Source organism: Gasterosteus aculeatus, chromosome 7, assembly GCF_964276395.1.
Source record: "Gasterosteus aculeatus chromosome 7, fGasAcu3.hap1.1, whole genome shotgun sequence".
NCBI lineage: Eukaryota > Metazoa > Chordata > Actinopteri > Perciformes > Gasterosteidae > Gasterosteus > Gasterosteus aculeatus.
In genome coordinates, this window is record NC_135694.1 from 2,482,598 (window position 1) to 2,503,659 (window position 21,062).

General features: G+C 41.8%; 3 protein-coding genes across 3 annotated transcripts; all 3 read left to right on the forward strand.

The window, feature by feature from the left end:
• The first annotated feature begins 1,131 nt into the window (after window positions 1-1,131).
• On the forward strand, window positions 1,132-4,405 carry LOC120813197 (E3 ubiquitin-protein ligase TRIM39-like). Its single transcript, XM_040169280.2, has 10 exons — window positions 1,132-1,225; window positions 1,599-1,836; window positions 1,943-2,318; window positions 2,442-2,537; window positions 2,628-2,861; window positions 2,947-3,094; window positions 3,198-3,224; window positions 3,334-3,398; window positions 3,563-3,682; window positions 3,859-4,405. The coding sequence occupies exons 1-10, from the start codon at window positions 1,210-1,212 to the stop codon at window positions 4,225-4,227; spliced, it is 1,689 nt and encodes a 562-aa protein (XP_040025214.2). The 5' UTR covers window positions 1,132-1,209; the 3' UTR covers window positions 4,228-4,405.
• Window positions 4,406-8,500: 4,095 nt separating this feature from the next.
• On the forward strand, window positions 8,501-12,336 carry LOC120822398 (E3 ubiquitin-protein ligase TRIM39). The gene is made up of 10 exons (XM_040182062.2): window positions 8,501-8,626; window positions 9,000-9,237; window positions 9,343-9,718; window positions 9,842-9,937; window positions 10,028-10,261; window positions 10,347-10,494; window positions 10,598-10,624; window positions 10,734-10,798; window positions 10,963-11,082; window positions 11,259-12,336. Exons 1-10 carry the CDS (start codon window positions 8,611-8,613, stop codon window positions 11,625-11,627), a joined length of 1,689 nt encoding a protein of 562 aa, XP_040037996.2. The 5' UTR covers window positions 8,501-8,610; the 3' UTR covers window positions 11,628-12,336.
• A 4,675-nt stretch (window positions 12,337-17,011) lies between these two features.
• LOC120822399 (E3 ubiquitin-protein ligase TRIM39) lies at window positions 17,012-20,330 on the forward strand. Its single transcript, XM_040182064.2, has 10 exons — window positions 17,012-17,137; window positions 17,511-17,748; window positions 17,855-18,230; window positions 18,354-18,449; window positions 18,540-18,773; window positions 18,859-19,006; window positions 19,110-19,136; window positions 19,246-19,310; window positions 19,474-19,593; window positions 19,770-20,330. Exons 1-10 carry the CDS (start codon window positions 17,122-17,124, stop codon window positions 20,136-20,138), a joined length of 1,689 nt encoding a protein of 562 aa, XP_040037998.2. The 5' UTR covers window positions 17,012-17,121; the 3' UTR covers window positions 20,139-20,330.
• The last annotated feature ends 732 nt before the right edge of the window (window positions 20,331-21,062 follow it).

A 21,062-nucleotide genomic window follows, 5' to 3' on the forward strand; every position in this document is an offset into this window, starting at 1 on the left:
CAGGATGGGGAAAAGCAGCAGCTGACCCACAAGTACTTACTAAGTAGCTCATCCTCGTTAGATTGAATGTGTTAATAGGTCACTTCCTCTCTTTGTCATCACATTATGTTGTTACCGTACCGTAATTAAAAACCATATCTAGGTCAGTTACTGGCATTTACATGTTGAGTGGCAGCAAACGGGACTAATTATTATGACGACAACTAAATGTGCGCATGTATGGATGTAAAAAATAAGATGTAGAAAAAACAGGCCGGAATAGAGAGAGAGAAATGTTTCACAGGCGATTCTGGTGAACCATCATGCGAGTGCTTTAGGCTTAGAAGTACTAAAATTTTTACTTCACACAAAATAATATTTTTTTGTACAGTGTGCGTCAAGCAAAGTTTCTGCAATTCTTCAATCCAAAAATATGTGTGTGTGTGTTTGTGCGTGTGTGTGTCTGTGATATGGATGAGGGGGAAATTTGTTGATTTTGTTTGATTCAGCCTACAATATAATATAGTTCAACACTAAATGGCTGTAAATGTGTTTATATGGCCACAGGTTTACATATGTTAAAATAACACAAAGGTTTTCTAACTTTATCTCAAAAAGTTTCAACAGAAACTATTTTATCCAGTGTTAGATCATTTTGTTGGTCAATGAGGTTTTGAAGATGGCGTTTCTACATTTTTAGACTTTTTTAAACTTCATACTGATACATCTCTGGAATGACGTTAAGATCACAGAATTGCACAAACCTTTCCCGAGGCACGTTGTAAAGTGTGAACAATATCAAGTATTTTTAATCCCACATCACTCACATGCACGTCCACAACGACTGCTCAAGGTACATTTCAACCTGTCCCATTCTGTCAGCTGGTTTGCACACACCGACAATAATTGATCATGTTTTGCCAGATGCTGAATCACTGTCATGCCGGAAGAATAATTAAAGTTCTTTGTTTAGGTTTGCAGCGGCTGAGGCCAAACCCTGTCGTACCTGCTCGAGCTCCTCTTCTTCACCTCCAGTAATTAGAGGAACAAAAGGTACAAAATGTACCAGAACATTTAATACGGGGAAATTCCTATCGAGCGAGGAGGAGCTAAGCGGTAATTAGACAAGTGTGACTAATCCCTCTGCAAACAGGGAGTGTGGATGCTTATTTAAACCGCGCTGCACTTGCTCTGTACGTTTATTCTACGAGGACGATCGGGACACTCGCCATGACGACCCATCCAGGTAGGACGCGATACTTCAATCAGGAGACACTGAATTAGAATGAACTTTCATTTCTTACACATGCAAAACCCATTTATATGGATATTTGGTTAAATGATAAAAAGGAGGGAACATTAATGCAAGAGATGTGTGCAGCATGTACTGGTTGAATAATCTGGAGAACAGGTATTAGAAACAATTTAATGGTTTTTACTGCTAACTTTGTCTTTAAACCCTGGAAGAGAGGGCTAAGGGACTTTTAAACTATAATTGAAGCGCAATTTTAAATTAGAAAATGGCCCAACAATCCCTGTTTTGACATCTGTTTTTGGAAGCAAACATCTCAAATTTTAAATATGGATTTTTAAGTAATTCAGTTTGGGTTTTTTTGCAGTTGCAAACATGTCCCTCGCCGTTCCGTTAGAGGAGCAGTTCAAGTGCTGCATCTGCCTGGACATCTTCACCCACCCGACCTCCATCCCATGTGGTCACAACTTTTGCCTGGAGTGCATTGAGGGATTTTGGGACACTAAGAGAAAGCCTGAGTGTCCTCTGTGCAAAGAGAAATTCAAAAAGCGACCACCACTGAAGATCAACTGTGGATTTGCTGAAATCATTGAGATTTATAAAAGGTTTGTTATTAATTACTTCCTCTCTCGGCTTTAAAGCAACCCAAAGTCAAACCAAAAAATATTACAACTAAGTTGATATTTAACAAAATTTTATTTAAACCAAAAGGGCTCAAGAGGAAAGTGCGAACCTTGCGACGCCGCCAGGAAGCAGGAAAAATTCCCTGAACCCGCTTTGCGAGGCTGACCAAGTTCCCTGTGACGTTTGCTGCGGAGACAAGTCCCCATCGGTCAAGTCGTGTCCAACCTGCCTACTGTCTTATTGCGAACTTCACCTCACGCCACACGAGAAGGATGCGGCGCTGCAGAAGCACCAGCTGATGGATACGGCCACTTTCATCACAACTCACCTCTGCGGAAAACACAGGAAGCCGCTGACCAAGTTCTGCACGAGCGACCAGAAGCCTGTTTGTGTGAAATGTACAGAGAGGGAACACAAACACCACACCATAGTACCGATAGAGAAGGAGAGGAACAGGGTCAAGGTGAGACACCTGTTCTTTTAGCCATCGTCTTCACATGAACTCTCAAATTCTCTTTTAATACACTCCCTCCCTTTACTTCTGGTATTACTGTACACTGAAAGACTTTCTTTTAACCTTTTGTAGACCTCTTTGAGGGACAAAAAGACCAGCATCAAACAGATGATCCATGCCAGACGCAGAAAGATGGAACAGATCAATAACTCTGTGGATCTAAGTAAAGTAAGTTCATTTTAAAAAAAAGCTCTAACTAAAGATCTTTGTCTATTTGTCATCCATAAAACTAAATGTTTCCATTGTGTCAATGAACAGAAAATCACAGAGAGGGAGATCCAGGGCAGTGCTAAGGTCTGCAGCTTGCTCATAACCGCCATTGAGAAGAACCAGGCCAGGCTTGTGGAAGAGCTGGAGCAGAAGCATCAAGAAGCCGAGAGGAGAGCCGCGGAGCTGTTGCAGGAGCTGCAGCAAGAAATCAGAGAGCTTCAGGCGAGGGGCATCGAGCTGGTGCAGCTGGAGCAAAGTCAGAGCCCGGTTCACCTCCTGCAGGTTAGATACATGAAGGTCCTCGTCTCTTTGCAGAGTCAACGTGTCAACAACCGTAATCATGTCAAACCGTTTTCCCCCATTTTAGAGTTTCCCATCTCAAAGTCCACTCCCATCCACCAGAGAGTGGTCCGAGGTGGCGGTCTACTCTGATCACTGCATGGGGGCGGTGACCAGAGCCTTCTCCGAGCTCATCGCCGTCTGCCAGGATCTATCGGACAAACTGTCTGAAGATGGTCAGTAGTCTTTTAGAAAAAAACATGATCTCCTCTTTAACTGCCAAAGAATGTTGTAATGACCAGTGCATGAAAATCAACTTTTTCTTTTCTCTTTTTGCAGAAGTAGACAGGCTGAATCAATACGCAGGTATGCTCACAGCCACACGTCTACTGCTTATTTCAATAAGCTACTTTGATCTTGATTAGTTCCTCTTCTTATGACGTGGCTCACGGTTTTTCTTCTTTGTTTTCTGCAGTCGATGTCACTCTGGACCCTGAGACTGCTTCAGGTTGGCTCGTCCTGTCTCCAGACAGAAAGAAGGTATTGTTTGATGAAACTTTACTAATTATTGTGCTTCTCCTCTAAAACATGACATGCAGATTTCAAAGTAGAAAGTAATAAAGTTTGTTAGCAATTGTAGGAATTAGGCAAACGTCTGATATGATGAAGACAGTAAAAGTAACGTTGATAATTTTGATCCACAGGTGGCCGTCGGCAGCCAGAAGAATAATTTAGTCCTGGACAGTCCTCGGCGGTTTAACTCCTGCGTTTGTGTTTCGGGGAAACAAAGCTTTGCTACCGGAAGGCGCTACTGGGTTGTTCAGGTAAGGAGCTCAGAAACAGGAAACACGCTTTAGGCCATAGCAGTGCACTTTACCAAATTAAATTGAATGTATAACTAATATAACGCACCCTGCGGTTCTTACAAGTTCAACATGTAGTATATTCAAACACCATCAGCCTACAGTGACTCACGATGTAGATCTTATGTTTGTTTCAGGTTGGAAACAAAACAGACTGGGACCTCGGCGTGGCCCGGGAGTCCATCAACAGGAAGGGAGCCATTGCGGTGCGTCCCGACAGCGGATACTGGGCCATCTGCCGGCGGAAAGGCGCCGGCCTCAATGCCTGCGCCGGCCCCTCCGTCAAGCTCTGCCTCAAAGAAACGCCCCAGAAAGTGGGCGTGTTCCTGGACTACGACGAAGGCTTGGTGTCCTTCTACGACGCAGAGGCAAAGACCCACATTTACACCTACAGCGGGTGTGACTTTAACGAGCCCCTCAACCCGTACTTCAACCCCTGTGTTCCAGACGAGGGGAAGAACATCGCCCCGTTGATCATCTGTCCTGTGGAGGAAAGTGTCCACTGATGCGCCTGTGTGACGTGTTATTTTGTAAAGTGCCCATTTCAGGGAAATTCATTTTGTTATTATTTTAATGTATTTGATTTTTTTGTATGAATGTATTTTTTTATCTGCCTTTATTTATTTGTTTGAATTGTGAATTTTTTTTAATGAAAAATAAAAAAAAGAACCAGAATAACTTTAACTGTAAAAATTTCATTTCAGCACTTGCGATAAATAATTTGCGTTAAGAAGTACCAGATATTGACTACCAAAAAGATATTTAGCAAAAATACTAAATATTGACATCCAGTTGTCCCTGGTATAAAGATGAATGCTTCTACCTTAGTACTAATCCTACTTTCCAAGCAGTTACCACATTATTATTAGACGTGATTATAATGTGTCTTTGTCTGTACAGTTTATGGCTGATCAGCTCAATATTATCGTGTTACTCTGCACATTTTTGTGATTTAACAACTCATCTGAACAAGCTGACCTACTTCTTTGTTGCTAGTGACAAGGAAGTAAATGCCAACTTGTTTTAAAGAACATTTTCAATACAAAGAAACCGGTCACACAACACTCTGCAAACGTACAGTGCAGATACTCATTATTGAAGTTTTTATTGTATTGTACTACCGGTGTACTAGTACAGTATGTACTGATAAGTATAAATGTAGGTCACAACATTAATACACAATATCATCATTAAAATCTTCATACTAAAAAAACACCAACCTATACATTGGCTATAATATACTGTACGTCTTGGTAGCCTTTTTATTAGGCCACTATTAGTTTACAATATGACCAAGAAACAAGCAAAAAAATGGAAGTTTCATGCAAGTATAAGTGATGACCTACATCCTTTCATCCAATGACCCAAAAATGACCTCTACAGCCTCAACGCCCCCCGTGCCGCTCCAACTCCAATTGAGGGTATCAGAAGCACGCTTTTACTCCACATAAACCAAATTGCTTTACACACCAAAACCATGTCTCCAGGCCCTCATGCCTCCGGCAATAGAGAGTGAGCCAATGATAAAGGGACTATTCCTAAAAGTGTTGCGACAACACAACATGGTTCAAGTCTTTCCGGTGTGAGTAATCCCTCTGACATGATGACACAACATCTGGAACACAGTGTTCATTGTGCTGTTCTTTAAGAACTTCAGAAACAAAACATGATTGTATTTGGGGAATTGTTGTGAATTGAGCTTCATTAAAATGACAAAAGTAACTCAAGTACTGTAAGAAAGAGTTTAAGTTTCGCATGATTCACTTATATTATGTTAGTACTACACCTTGTTTAAAATATTGTACTTTCACTTGATGGGTTCAACAGTTGATGGATTGAAATGTAATTCTGTACATAGGTTCATGTAATGGCAAAACATGTAACTTACCCTTCTAAGTGTTTCCTTGTACGACCAAGGTTATAAAGGGCTGGGCTGGTGGGGACGTGAAAAAGAATTGAGCTGGGTGTCTCACACTGACAAGATGCCCGTCTCCTGGCTGTAGAGACACAACGAGTTGGTTTGAAGGCCACCTGTAGGTATAAGAACCGCCTGGCCCTAATGTGAGAGGAGAAAGGTTCTTTGCAGTCTACTGAGCACGTAGCTGTTTTGACCTTTTTTCCCTTGCGAGGAAATAAACGGAGAAAGACATATTTGACTCGGAGCCTTATTCTTATTCACCGATTGTCTGTGCAAAATATTCCACAACATTCATGATTCCAAAAGAATGAATCCTGTTGATTTTTGTGCTTCAAATTCTCCAAATTTGTATTAAAAACCTAGACCAAAGAAAATTGGAAAATCACTGGAAACTTTTGCAATCACAGGGTTTGACGTCTAAATAAATACTAATAAACTCTGGTAATATCAATCAAACCGAGAACCGAGAAAAAGACACAAGATGCATGACAGCTTCAGTTGTGTAAGTGTTGTTTGGATGATCCATTGCTTCATTCGTCCTTCACTGGGGAGACAATGATGATCATTTAGGAATGGGGACCAACACTTTTACAGAGAGGCAAAATACAGGTTTTGAAGGCAGTGAGAGACGTAGATAATAAACCAGATTATTACTCAGCAAAACCATGTCTCCAGACCTTCTTGCCTCCGGGATTAGAGATTGAGCCGATAATTAAGGAACTATAACTGTAAAGTGTTGCGACAACACAACATGGTTAAAGTCTTTCCGGTGTGAGTAATCCCTCTGACATGATGACACAACATCTGGAACACAGTGTTCATTGTGCTGTTCTTTAAAAACTTCAGAAACAAAACATGATTGTATTTGGGGAATTGTTGTGAATTGAGCTTCATTAAAATGACAAAAGTAACTAAAGTACTGTATCTAAAATAAATAGTAATAACTTCTGGTACAATCAATGAAACCAAGAAATTATGACAAGACACATGACAGATGCATGACAGCTTCAGTTGTGTAAGTGTTGTTTGGATGATCCATTGCTTCATTGGTCCTTCACTGGGGAGACAATGATGATCATTTAGGGATGGGGACAAAGACATTTACACAGAGGCAAAATACAGGTTTAGCAAGGCAGTGATACACACTTAACGAATGTAGTCTGAGAAGCTGTAACATCATCTTTCAGATAATAATGCTGCTTCTGTCTGGAAAGGTCTCAGACAAATCACAGACTACAAGCCAACCCCCCCCCCCCCACAACCCACCTCCGACTGGCAGATTGAGTTCTCCTGTAGATTTGATAGACAATGCGACAGTTCTGACTCCATCACCGAAAGGTCCACCAAACAAGCCAAGACCCCCATTCCTCTCTCTCCCAGTCCATAAGGGGCTCGTGTCTTTGTATAACCCTTTCCTCCCACGCCCCCCTCCCCAGTGACGACACTCTCCAGAATGAAGAGGGATGTCAGCAGGCTTTTTAAAAAACAAAACCCCCACAAAGCAGCCGGCCCGAACTCTGCCTCCTCCCCACACTGACCCACAGAGACAACAGTTAGCTAGACCACACGGCCGGGATACGGAGCCAAGTTACCACATGGGAGTACGTAACGATCTGCCGCTGGAGAGGTGAACAGCCCGGGTCTAAGTACTGCAGGGGTGAATCGTGGAATGTGGAGCAGGATGAATGGCCACGCCTCTTGCAGGTGAGGACAAAATGCACAGACAAACACACAGGGGGAAAAGGAAGATACAAGCAAACAGGATGGGGAAAAGCAGCAGCTGACCCACAAGTACTTACTAAGTAGCTCATCCTCGTTAGATTGAATGTGTTAATAGGTCACTTTCTCTCTTTGTCATCACATTATGTTGTTACCGTACCGTAATTAAAAACCATATCTAGGTCAGTTACTGGCATTTACATGTTGAGTGGCAGCAAACGGGACTAATTATTATGACGACAACTAAATGTGCGCATGTATGGATGTAAAAAATAAGATGTAGAAAAAACAGGCCGGAATAGAGAGAGAGAAATGTTTCACAGGCGATTCTTGTGACCATCATGCGAGTGCTTTAGGCTTAGAAGTACCAAAATTTTTACTTCACACAAAATAATATTTTTTTGTACAGTGTGCGTTAAGCAAAGTTTCTGCAGTTCTTCAATCCAAAAATATGTGTGTGTGTGTTTGTGCGCGTGTGTGTCTGTGATATGGATGAGGGGGAAATTTGTTGATTTTGTTTGATTCAGCCTACAATATAATATAGTTCAACACTAAATGGCTGTAAATGTGTTTATATGGCCACAGGTTTACATATGTTAAAATAACACAAAGGTTTTCTAACTTTATCTCAAAAAGTTTCAACAGAAACTATTTTATCCAGTGTTAGATCATTTTGTTGGTCAATGAGGTTTTGAAGATGGCGTTTCTACATTTTTAGACTTTTTTAATCTTCATACTGATACATCTCTGGAATGACGTTAAGATCACAGAATTGCACAAACCTTTCCCGAGGCACGTTGTAAAGTGTGAACAATATCAAGTATTTTTAATCCCACATCACTCACATGCACGTCCACAACGACTGCTCAAGGTACATTTCAACCTGTCCCATTCTGTCAGCTGGTTTGCACACACCGACAATAATTGATCATGTTTTACCAGATGTTGAATCACTATCATGCCGGAGGAATAATTAAAGTTCTTTGTTTAGGTTTGCAGCGGCTGAGGCCAAACCCTGTCGTACCTGCTCGAGCTCCACTTCTTCACCTCCAGTAATTAGAGGAACAAAAGGTACAAAATGTACCAGAACATTTGAATAACATGTGGAAATTCCTATCGAGCGAGGAGGAGCTTAACGGTAATTAGACAAGTGTGACTAATCCCTCTGCAAACGGGGAGTGTGGATGCTTATTTAAACCGCGCTGCACTTGCTCTGTACGTTTATTCTACGAGGACGATCGGGACACTCGCCATGACGACCCATCCAGGTAGGACGCGATACTTCAATCAGGACTCACTGAATTAGAATGAACTTTCATTTCTTACATATGCAAAACCCATTTATATGGATATTTAGTTAAATGATAAACATTAGGGAACATTGATGCAAGAGGAGTGTGCAGCATGTACTGGTTGAATAATCTGGAGAACAGGTATTAGAAACAATGTAATGGTTTTTACTGCTAACTTTGTCTTTAAACCCTGGAAGGGAGGGCTAAGGGACTTTTAAACTATAATTGAAGCGCAATTTTAAATTAGAAAATGGCCCAACAATCCCTGTTTTGACATCTGTTTTTGGAAGCAAACATCTTACATTTTAAATATGGATTTTTAAGTAATTCAGTTTGGGTTTTTTTGCAGTTGCAAACATGTCCCTCGCCGTTCCGTTAGAGGAGCAGTTCAAGTGCTGCATCTGTCTGGACATCTTCACCCACCCGACCTCCATCCCATGTGGTCACAACTTTTGCCTGGAGTGCATTGAGGGATTTTGGGACACTAAGAGAAAGCCCGAGTGTCCTTTGTGCAAAGAGAAATTCAAAAAGCGACCATCACTGAAGATCAACTGTGGATTTGCTGAAATCATTGAGATTTACAAAAGGTTTGTTATTAATTACTTCCTCTCTCGGCTTTAAAGCAACCCAAAGTCGAACCACAAATATTACAACTAAGTTGATATTTAACAAAATTTTATTTAAACCAAAAGGGCTCAAGAGGAAAGTGCGAACCTTGCGACGCCGCCAGGAAGCAGGAAAAATTCCCTGAACCCGCTTTGCGAGGCTGACCAAGTTCCCTGTGACGTTTGCTGCGGAGACAAGTCCCCATCGGTCAAGTCGTGTCCAACCTGCCTGCTGTCTTATTGCGAACTTCACCTCACGCCACACGAGAAGGATGCGGCGCTGCAGAAGCACCAGCTGATGGATACGGCCACTTTCATCACCACTCACCTCTGCGGAAAACACAGGAAGCCGCTGACCAAGTTCTGCACGAGCGACCAGAAGCCTGTTTGTGTGAAATGTACAGAGAGGGAACACAAACACCACACCATAGTACCGATAGAGAAGGAGAGGAACAGGGTCAAGGTGAGACACCTGTTCTTTTAGCCATCGTCTTCACATGAACTCTCAAATTCTCTTTTAATACACTCCCTCCCTTTACTTCTGGTATTACTGTACACTGAAAGACTTTCTTTTAACCTTTTGTAGACCTCTTTGAGGGACAAAAAGAACAGCATCAAACAGATGATCCATGCCAGACGCAGAAAGATGGAACAGATCAATAACTCTGTGGATCTAAGTAAAGTAAGTTCATGTTAAAAAAAAGCTCTAACTAAAGATCTTTGTCTATTTGTCATCCATAAAACTAAACGTTTCCATTGTGTCAATGAACAGAAAATCACAGAGAGGGAGATCCAGGGCAGTGCTAAGGTCTGCAGCTTGCTCATAACCGCCATTGAGAAGAACCAGGCCAGGCTTGTGGAAGAGCTGGAGCAGAAGCATCAAGAAGCCGAGAGGAGAGCCGCGGAGCTGTTGCAGGAGCTGCAGCAAGAAATCAGAGAGCTTCAGGCGAGGGGCATCGAGCTGGTCCAGCTGGAGCAAAGTCAGAGCCCGGTTCACCTCCTGCAGGTTAGATACATGAAGGTCCTCGTCTCTTTGCAGAGTCAACGTCTCAACAACCGTAATCATGTCAAACCGTTTTCCCCCATTTTAGAGTTTCCCATCTCAAAGTCCACTCCCATCCACCAGAGAGTGGTCCGAGGTGGCGGTCTACTCTGATCACTGCATGGGGGCGGTGACCAGAGCCTTCTCCGAGCTCATCGCCGTCTGCCAGGATCTATCGGACAAACTGTCTGAAGATGGTCAGTAGTCTTTTAGAAAAAAACATGATCTCCTCTTTAACTGCCAAAGATTGTTGTAATGACCAGTGCATGAAAATCAACTTTTTCTTTTCTCTTTTTGCAGAAGTAGACAGGCTGAATCAATACGCAGGTATGCTCACAGCCACACGTCTACTGCTTATTTCAATAAGCTACTTTGATCTTGATTAGTTCCTCTTCTTATGACGTGGCTCACGGTTTTTCTTCTTTGTTTTCTGCAGTCGATGTCACTCTGGACCCTGAGACTGCTTCAGGTTGGCTCGTCCTGTCTCCAGACAGAAAGAAGGTATTGTTTGATGAAACTTTACTAATTATTGTGCTTCTCCTCTAAAACATGACATGCAGATTTCAAAGTAGAAAGTAATAAAGTTTGTTAGCAATTGTAGGAATTAGGCAAACGTCTGATATGATGAAGACAGTAAAAGTAACGTTGATAATTTTGATCCACAGGTGGCCGTCGGCAGCCAGAAGAATAATTTAGTCCTGGACAGTCCTCGGCGGTTTAACTCCTGCGTTTGTGTTTCGGGGAAACAAAGCTTTGCTACCGGAAGGCGCTACTGGGTTGTTCAGGTAAGGAGCTCAGAAACAGGAAACAAGCTTTAGGCCATAGCAGTGCACTTTACCAAATTAAATTGAATGTATAACTAATATAACGCACCCTGCGGTTCTTACAAGTTCAACATGTAGTATATTCAAACACCATCAGCCTACAGTGACTCACGATGTAGGTCTTATGTTTGTTTCAGGTTGGAAACAAAACAGACTGGGACCTCGGCGTGGCCCGGGAGTCCATCAACAGGAAGGGAGCCATTGCGGTGCGTCCCGACAGCGGATACTGGGCCATCTGCCGGCGGAAAGGCGCCGGCCTCAATGCCTGCGCCGGCCCCTCCGTCAAGCTCTGCCTCAAAGAAACGCCCCAGAAAGTGGGCGTGTTCCTGGACTACGACGAAGGCTTGGTGTCCTTCTACGACGCAGAGGCAAAGACCCACATTTACACCTACAGCGGGTGTGACTTTAACGAGCCCCTCAACCCGTACTTCAACCCCTGTGTTCCAGACGAGGGGAAGAACATCGCCCCGTTGATCATCTGTCCTGTGGAGGAAAGTGTCCACTGATGCGCCTGTGTGACGTGTTATTTTGTAAAGTGCCCATTTCAGGGAAATTCATTTTGTTATTATTTTAATGTATTTGATTTTTTTGTATGAATGTATTTTTTTATCTGCCTTTATTTATTTGTTTGAATTGTGAATTTTTTTTAATGAAAAATAAAAAAAAGAACCAGAATAACTTTAACTGTAAAAATTTCATTTCAGCACTTGCGATAAATAATTTGCGTTAAGAAGTACCAGATATTGACTACCAAAAAGATATTTAGCAAAAATACTAAATATTGACATCCAGTTGTCCCTGGTATAAAGATGAATGCTTCTACCTTAGTACTAATCCTACTTTCCAAGCAGTTACCACATTATTATTAGACGTGATTATAATGTGTCTTTGTCTGTACAGTTTATGGCTGATCAGCTCAATATTATCGTGTTACTCTGCACATTTTTGTGATTTAACAACTCATCTGAACAAGCTGACCTACTTCTTTGTTGCTAGTGACAAGGAAGTAAATGCCAACTTGTTTTAAAGAACTTTTTCAATACAAAGAAACCGGTCACACAACACTCTGCAAACGTACAGTGCAGATACTCATTATTGAAGTTTTTATTGTATTGTACTACCGGTGTACTAGTACAGTATGTACTGATAAGTATAAATGTAGGTCACAACATTAATACACAATATCATCATTAAAATCTTCATATTAAAAAACCACCAACCTATACATTGGCTAGAATTTACTGTCCGTCTTGGTAGCCTTTTTATTAGGCCACTATTAGTTTACAATATGACCAAGAAACAAGCAAAAAAATGGAAGTTTCATGCAAGTATAAGTGATGACCTACATCCTTTCATCCAATGACCCAAAAATGACCTCTACAGCCTCAACGCCCCCCGTGCCGCTCCAACTCCAATTGAGGGTATCAGAAGCACGCTTTTACTCCACATAAACCAAATTGCTTTACACACCAAAACCATGTCTCCAGGCCCTCATGCCTCCGGCAATAGAGAGTGAGCCAATGATTAAGGGACTATTCCTAAAAGTGTTGCGACAACACAACATGGTTAAATTGTTTCCGGTGTGAGTAATCCCTCAGACATGATGACACAACATCTGGAACACAGTGTTCATTGTGCTGTTCTTTAAGAACTTCAGAAAAAAAACATGATTGTATTTGGGAATTGTTGTGAATTGAGCTTCATTCAAAGGACAAAAGTAACTCAAGTACTGTAAGAAAGAGTTTAAGTTTCGCATGAGTCACTTATATTATGTTAGTACTACACCTTGTTTAAAATATTGTACTTTCACTTGATGGGTTCAACAATTGATGGATTGAAATGTAATTCTGTACATAGGTTCATGTAATGGCAAAACATGTAACTTACCCTTCTAAATGTTTCCTTGTACGACCAAGGTAATAAAGGGCTGGGCTGGTCTGGACGTGAAAAAGAATTGAGCTGGGTGTCTCACACTGACAAGATGCCCGTCTCCTGGCTGTAGAGACACAACGAGTTGGTTTGAAGGCCACCTGTAGGTATAAGAACCGCCTGGCCCTAATGTGAGAGGAGAAAGGTTCTTTGCAGTCTACTGAGCACGTAGCTGTTTTGACCTTTTTTCCCTTGCGAGGAAATAAACGGAGAAAGACATATTTGACTCGGAGCCTTATTCTTATTCACCGATTGTCTGTGCAAAATATTCCACAACATTCATGATTCCAAAAGAATGAATCCTGTTGATTTTTGTGCTTCAAATTCTCCAAATTTGTATTAAAAACCTAGACCAAAGAAAATTGGAAAATCACTGGAAACTTTTGCAATCACAGAGTTTGACGTCTAAATAAATACTAATAAACTCTGGTAATATCAATCAAACCGAGAACCGAGAAAAAGACACAAGATGCATGACAGCTTCAGTTGTGTAAGTGTTGTTTGGATGATCCATTGCTTCATTCGTCCTTCACTGGGGACACGATGATGATCATTTAGGAATGGGGACCAACACTTTTACAGAGAGGCAAAATACAGGTTTGGAAGGCAGTGAGAGATGTAGATAATAAACCAGATTATTACTCAGCAAAACCATGTCTCCAGACCTTCTTGCCTCCGGGATTAGAGATTGAGCCGATAATTAAGGAACTATAACTGTAAAGTGTTGCGACAACACAACATGGTTCAAGTCTTTCCGGTGTGAGTAATCCCTCTGACATGATGACACAACATCTGGAACACAGTGTTCATTGTGCTGTTCTTTAAGAACTTCAGAAACAAAACATGATTGTATTTGGGGAATTGTTGTGAATTGAGCTTCATTAAAATGACAAAAGTAACTCAAGTACTGTAAGAAAGAGTTTAAGTTTCGCATGATTCACTTATATTATGTTAGTACTACACCTTGTTTAAAATATTGTACTTTCACTTGATGGGTTCAACAGTTGATGGATTGAAATGTAATTCTGTACATAGGTTCATGTAATGGCAAAACATGTAACTTACCCTTCTAAGTGTTTCCTTGTACGACCAAGGTTATGAAGAGCTGGGCTGGTGGGGACGTGAAAAAGAATTGAGCTGGGTGTCTCACACTGACAAGATGCCCGTCTCCTGGCTGTAGAGACACAACGAGTTGGTTTGAAGGCCACCTGTAGGTATAAGAACCGCCTGGCCCTAATGTGAGAGGAGAAAGGTTCTTTGCAGTCTACTGAGCACGTAGCTGTTTTGACCTTTTTTCCCTTGCGAGGAAATAAACGGAGAAAGACATATTTGACTCGGAGCCTTATTCTTATTCACCGATTGTCTGTGCAAAATATTCCACAACATTCATGATTCCAAAAGAATGAATCCTGTTGATTTTTGTGCTTCAAATTCTCCAAATTTGTATTAAAAACCTAGACCAAAGAAAATTGGAAAATCACTGGAAACTTTTGCAATCACAGGGTTTGACGTCTAAATAAATACTAATAAACTCTGGTAATATCAATCAAACCGAGAACCGAGAAAAAGACACAAGATGCATAACAGCTTCAGTTGTGTAAGTGTTGTTTGGATGATCCATTGCTTCATTCGTCCTTCACTGGGGAGACAATGATGATCATTTAGGAATGGGGACCAACACTTTTACAGAGAGGCAAAATACAGGTTTTGAAGGCAGTGAGAGACGTAGATAATAAACCAGATTATTACTCAGCAAAACCATGTCTCCAGACCTTCTTGCCTCCGGGATTAGAGATTGAGCCGATAATTAAGGAACTATAACTGTAAAGTGTTGCGACAACACAACATGGTTCAAGTCTTTCCGGTGTGAGTAATCCCTCTGACATGATGACACAACATCTGGAACACAGTGTTCATTGTGCTGTTCTTTAAGAACTTCAGAAACAAAACATGATTGTATTTGGGGAAATGTTGTGAATTGAGCTTCATTACAATGACAAAAGTAACTAAAGTACTGTATCTAAAATAAATAGTAATAACTTCTGGTACAATCAATGAAACCAAGAAATTATGACAAGACACATGACAGATGCATGACAGCTTCAGTTGTGTAAGTGTTGTTTGGATGATCCATTGCTTCATTGGTCCTTCACTGGGGAGACAATGATGATCATTTAGGGATGGGGACAAAGACATTTACACAGAGGCAAAATACAGGTTTAGCAAGGCAGTGATACACACTTAACGAATGTAGTCTGAGAAGCTGTAACATCATCTTTCAGATAATAATGCTGCTTCTGTCTGGAAAGGTCTCAGACAAATCACAGACTACAAGCCAACCCCCCCCCCCCCCCCCACAACCCACCTCCGACTGGCAGATTGAGTTCTCCTGTAGATTTGATAGACAATGCGACAGTTCTGACTCCATCACCGAAAGGTCCACCAAACAAGCCAAGACCCCCATTCCTCTCTCTCCCAGTCCATAAGGGGCTCATGTCTTTGTATAACCCTTTCCTCCCACGCCCCCCTCCCCAGTGACGACACTCTCCAGAATGAAGAGGGATGTCAGCAGGCTTTTTAAAAAACAAAACCCCCACAAAGCAGCCGGCCCGAACTCTGCCTCCTCCCCACACTGACCCACAGAGACAACAGTTAGCTAGACCACACGGCCGGGATACGGAGCCAAGTTACCACATGGGAGTACGTAACGATCTGCCGCTGGAGAGGTGAACAGCCCGGGTCTAAGTACTGCAGGGGTGAATCGTGGAATGTGGAGCAGGATGAATGGCCACGCCTCTTGCAGGTGAGGACAAAATGCACAGACAAACACACAGGGGGAAAAGGAAGATACAAGCAAACAGGATGGGGAAAAGCAGCAGCTGACCCACAAGTACTTACTAAGTAGCTCATCCTCGTTAGATTGAATGTGTTAATAGGTCACTTTCTCTCTTTGTCATCACATTATGTTGTTACCGTACCGTAATTAAAAACCATATCTAGGTCAGTTACTGGCATTTACATGTTGAGTGGCAGCAAACGGGACTAATTATTATGACGACAACTAAATGTGCGCATGTATGGATGTAAAAAATAAGATGTAGAAAAAACAGGCCGGAATAGAGAGAGAGAAATGTTTCACAGGCGATTCTTGTGAACCATCATGCGAGTGCTTTAGGCTTAGAAGTACTAACATTTTTACTTCACACAAAATAATATTTTTTTGTACAGTGTGCGTTAAGCAAAGTTTCTGCAATTCTTCAATCCAAAAATATGTGTGTGTGTGTTTGTGCGCGTGTGTGTCTGTGATATGGATGAGGGGGAAATTTGTTGATTTTGTTTGATTCAGCCTACAATATAATATAGTTCAACACTAAATGGCTGTAAATGTGTTTATATGGCCACAGGTTTACATATGTTAAAATAACACAAAGGTTTTCTAACTTTATCTCAAAAAGTTTCAACAGAAACTATTTTATCCAGTGTTAGATCATTTTGTTGGTCAATGAGGTTTTGAAGATGGCGTTTCTACATTTTTAGACTTTTTTAATCTTCATACTGATACATCTCTGGAATGACGTTAAGATCACAGAATTGCACAAACCTTTCCTGAGGCACGTTGTAAAGTGTGAACAATATCAAGTATTTTTAATCCCACATCACTCACATGCACGTCCACAACGACTGCTCAAGGTACATTTCAACCTGTCCCATTCTGTCAGCTGGTTTGCACACACCGACAATAATTGATCATGTTTTGCCAGATGCTGAATCACTATCATGCCAGAGGAATAATTAAAGTTCTTTGTTTAGGTTTGCAGCGGCTGAGGCCAAACCCTGTCGTACCTGCTCGAGCTCCTCTTCTTCACCTCCAGTAATTAGAGGAACAAAAGGTACAAAATGTACCAGAACATTTGAATAACATGTGGAAATTCCTATCGAGCGAGGAGGAGCTTAACGGTAATTAGACAAGTGTGACTAATCCTTCTGCAAACAGGGAGTGTGGATGCTTATTTAAACCGCGCTGCACTTGCTCTGTACGTTTATTCTACGAGGACGATCGGGACACTCGCCATGACGACCCATCCAGGTAGGACGCGATACTTCAATCAGGAGACACTGAATTAGAATGAACTTTCATTTCTTACACATGCAAAACCCATTTATATGGATATTTGGTTAAATGACAAAAAGGAGGGAACATTAATGCAAGAGGTGTGTGCAGCATGTACTGGTTGAATAATCTGGAGAGCAGGTATTAGAAACAATGTAATGGTTTTTACTGCTAACTTTGTCTTTAAACCCTGGAAGAGAGGGCTAAGGGACTTTTAAACTATAATTGAAGCGCAATTTTAAATTAGAAAATGGCCCAACAATCCCTGTTTTGACATCTGTTTTTGGAAGCAAACATCTCAAATTTTAAATATGGATTTTTAAGTAATTCAGTTTGGGTTTTTTTGCAGTTGCAAACATGTCCCTCGCCGTTCCGTTAGAGGAGCAGTTCAAGTGCTGCATCTGTCTGGACATCTTCACCCACCCGACCTCCATCCCATGTGGTCACAACTTTTGCCTGGAGTGCATTGAGGGATTTTGGGACACTAAGAGAAAGCCTGAGTGTCCTCTGTGCAAAGAGAAATTCAAAAAGCGACCACCACTGAAGATCAACTGTGGATTTGCTGAAATCATTGAGATTTACAAAAGGTTTGTTATTAATTACTTCCTCTCTCGGCTTTAAAGCAACCCAAAGTCAAACCAAAAAATATTACAACTAAGTTGATATTTAACAAAATTTTATTTAAACCAAAAGGGCTCAAGAGGAGAGTGCGAACCTTGCGACGCCGCCAGGAAGCAGGAAAAATTCCCTGAACCCGCTTTGCGAGGCTGACCAAGTTCCCTGTGACGTTTGCTGCGGAGACAAGTCCCCATCGGTCAAGTCGTGTCCAACCTGCCTGCTGTCTTATTGCGAACTTCACCTCACGCCACACGAGAGGGATGCAGCGCTGCAGAAGCACCAGCTGATGGATACGGCCACTTTCATCACGACTCACCTCTGCGGAAAACACAGGAAGCCGCTGACCAAGTTCTGCACGAGCGACCAGAAGCCTGTTTGTGTGAAATGTACAGAGAGGGAACACAAACACCACACCATAGTACCGATAGAGAAGGAGAGGAACAGGGTCAAGGTGAGACACCTGTTCTTTTAGCCATCGTCTTCACATGAACTCTCAAATTCTCTTTTAATACACTCCCTCCCTTTACTTCTGGTATTACTGTACACTGAAAGACTTTCTTTTAACCTTTTGTAGACCTCTTTGAGGGACAAAAAGACCAGCATCAAACAGATGATCCATGCCAGACGCAGAAAGATGGAACAGATCAATAACTCTGTGGATCTAAGTAAAGTAAGTTCATGTTAAAAAAAAGCTCTAACTAAAGATCTTTGTCTATTTGTCATCCATAAAACTAAACGTTTCCATTGTGTCAATGAACAGAAAATCACAGAGAGGGAGATCCAGGGCAGTGCTAAGGTCTGCAGCTTGCTCATAACCGCCATTGAGAAGAACCAGGCCAGGCTTGTGGAAGAGCTGGAGCAGAAGCATCAAGAAGCCGAGAGGAGAGCCGCGGAGTTGTTGCAGGAGCTGCAGCAAGAAATCAGAGAGCTTCAGGCGAGGGGCATCGAGCTGGTGCAGCTGGAGCAAAGTCAGAGCCCGGTTCACCTCCTGCAGGTTAGATACATGAAGGTCCTCGTCTCTTTGCAGAGTCAACGTGTCAACAACCGTAATCATGTCAAACCGTTTTCCCCCATTTTAGAGTTTTCCATCTCAAAGTCCACTCCCATCCACCAGAGAGTGGTCCGAGGTGGCGGTCTACTCTGATCACTGCATGGGGGCGGTGACCAGAGCCTTCTCCGAGCTCATCGCCGTCTGCCAGGATCTATCGGACAAACTGTCTGAAGATGGTCAGTAGTCTTTTAGAAAAAAACATGATCTCCTCTTTAACTGCCAAAGATTGTTGTAAAGACCAGTGCATGAAAATCAACTTTTTCTTTTCTCTTTTTGCAGAAGTAGACAGGCTGAATCAATACGCAGGTATGCTCACAGCCACACGTCTACTGCTTATTTCAATAAGCTACTTTGATCTCGATTAGTTCCTCTTTTTATGACGTGGCTCACGGTTTTTCTTCTTTGTTTTCTGCAGTCGATGTCACTCTGGACCCTGAGACTGCTTCAGGTTGGCTCGTCCTGTCTCCGGACAGAAAGAAGGTATAGTTTGATAAAACATACTAATTATTGTGCTTCTCCTCTAAAACATTACATGCAGATTTCATAGTAGAAAGTAATAAAGTTTGTTAGCAATTGTAGGAATTAGGCAAACGTCTGATATGATGAAGACAGTAAAAGTAACGTTGATAATTTTGATCCACAGGTGGCCGTCGGCAGCCAGAAGAATAATTTAGTCCTGGACAGTCCTCGGCGGTTTAACTCCTGCGTTTGTGTTTCGGGGAAACAAAGCTTTGCTACCGGAAGGCGCTACTGGGTTGTTCAGGTAAGGAGCTCAGAAACAGGAAACACGCTTTAAGCCATAGCAGTGCACTTTAACAAATTAAATTGAATGTATAACTAATATAACGCACCCTGCGGTTCTTACAAGTTCAACATGTAGTATATTCAAACACCATCAGCCTACAGTGACTCACGATGTAGGTCTTATGTTTGTTTCAGGTTGGAAACAAAACAGACTGGGACCTCGGCGTGGCCCGGGAGTCCATCAACAGGAAGGGAGCCATTGCGGTGCGTCCCGACAGCGGATACTGGGCCATCTGCCGGCGGAAAGGCGCCGGCCTCAATGCCTGCGCCGGCCCCTCCGTCAAGCTCTGCCTCAAAGAAACGCCCCAGAAAGTGGGCGTGTTCCTGGACTACGACGAAGGCTTGGTGTCCTTCTACGACGCAGAGGCAAAGACCCACATTTACACCTACAGCGGGTGTGACTTTAACGAGCCCCTCAACCCGTACTTCAACCCCTGTGTTCCAGACGAGGGGAAGAACATCGCCCCGTTGATCATCTGTCCTGTGGAGGAAAGTGTCCACTGATGCGCCTGTGTGACGTGTTATTTTGTAAAGTTCCCATTTTAGGGAAATTTATTTTGTCTTTAATTTAATGTATTTGATTTTTTTGCATGAATGTGATTTTTGACACTATGTATTTTTTTATATGCCTTTATTTATTTTTTGAATTGTGAATTTTTTTTATGAAAAATAAAAAAAGAACCAGAATAATCTTAACTGTAAAAATGTCATTTCAACACTCGCGATAAATAATTTGCTCTAGGAAGTACCAGATATTGACTACCAAAAAGATATTTAGCAAAAATACTAAATATTGACATCCAGTTGTCCCTGGTATAAAGATGAATGCTTCTACCTTAGCACTAATCCTACTTTCCAACGAGTTACCACATTATTATTAGACGCAATTTTAATGAGTCATTGTCTGTACAGTTTGTGGCTGATCAGCCCAATATTTTTGTGTTACTCTGCACATGTTGTGATTTAACAAGTCATCTGAACAAGCTGACCTACTTCTTTTTTGCTAGTGAGAAGGAAGTGAATGCCAGCTTGTTTTAAAGAACATTTTATATTTAATCTGCAATTGGCTCAAGTGCTTTTAGACCCGCCTTCTCTGCAGCTAGAATGCGTATGACGGCCAAGGATGTGCAGGAAAAGCAGACATTTTGAGCTGATATGGTATTTTAAACACATTACTGGGTACATTCCATATTTCAAAAACACAAATATTGACAATTGTTGCTCTCTATTGGCAAGCTGCCACTGCTGGAAATATATTCTACTGAGCAGCAGAGGCCAATCATGAAGAAAAAATAGTGACCTGAGTCTTTTGAGTGGGGCATTTAAGTTTAATTTAAAAATAAATTTTCCTCCATTGAGCTTCATAATTATTCTTAATTCTTCCAAACCGGATATTTGTGCCTGACTCGTCTTCCTTTTGCTTTTAGT

Bases quoted from the DNA above. Each gene is read 5' to 3' on its own strand.
- LOC120813197 (XM_040169280.2), top strand. The intron at 1,837-1,942 runs GTTTGTTATTAA...TTAAACCAAAAG, and splicing joins ATCATTGAGATTTATAAAAG to GGCTCAAGAGGAAAGTGCGA. The intron at 3,683-3,858 runs GTAAGGAGCTCA...TGTTTGTTTCAG, and splicing joins GGCGCTACTGGGTTGTTCAG to GTTGGAAACAAAACAGACTG.
- LOC120822398 (XM_040182062.2), top strand. The intron at 9,719-9,841 runs GTGAGACACCTG...AACCTTTTGTAG, and splicing joins AGGAGAGGAACAGGGTCAAG to ACCTCTTTGAGGGACAAAAA. The intron at 9,938-10,027 runs GTAAGTTCATGT...GTCAATGAACAG, and splicing joins ACTCTGTGGATCTAAGTAAA to AAAATCACAGAGAGGGAGAT.
- LOC120822399 (XM_040182064.2), top strand. The intron at 19,137-19,245 runs GTATGCTCACAG...TGTTTTCTGCAG, and splicing joins CAGGCTGAATCAATACGCAG to TCGATGTCACTCTGGACCCT. The intron at 19,594-19,769 runs GTAAGGAGCTCA...TGTTTGTTTCAG, and splicing joins GGCGCTACTGGGTTGTTCAG to GTTGGAAACAAAACAGACTG.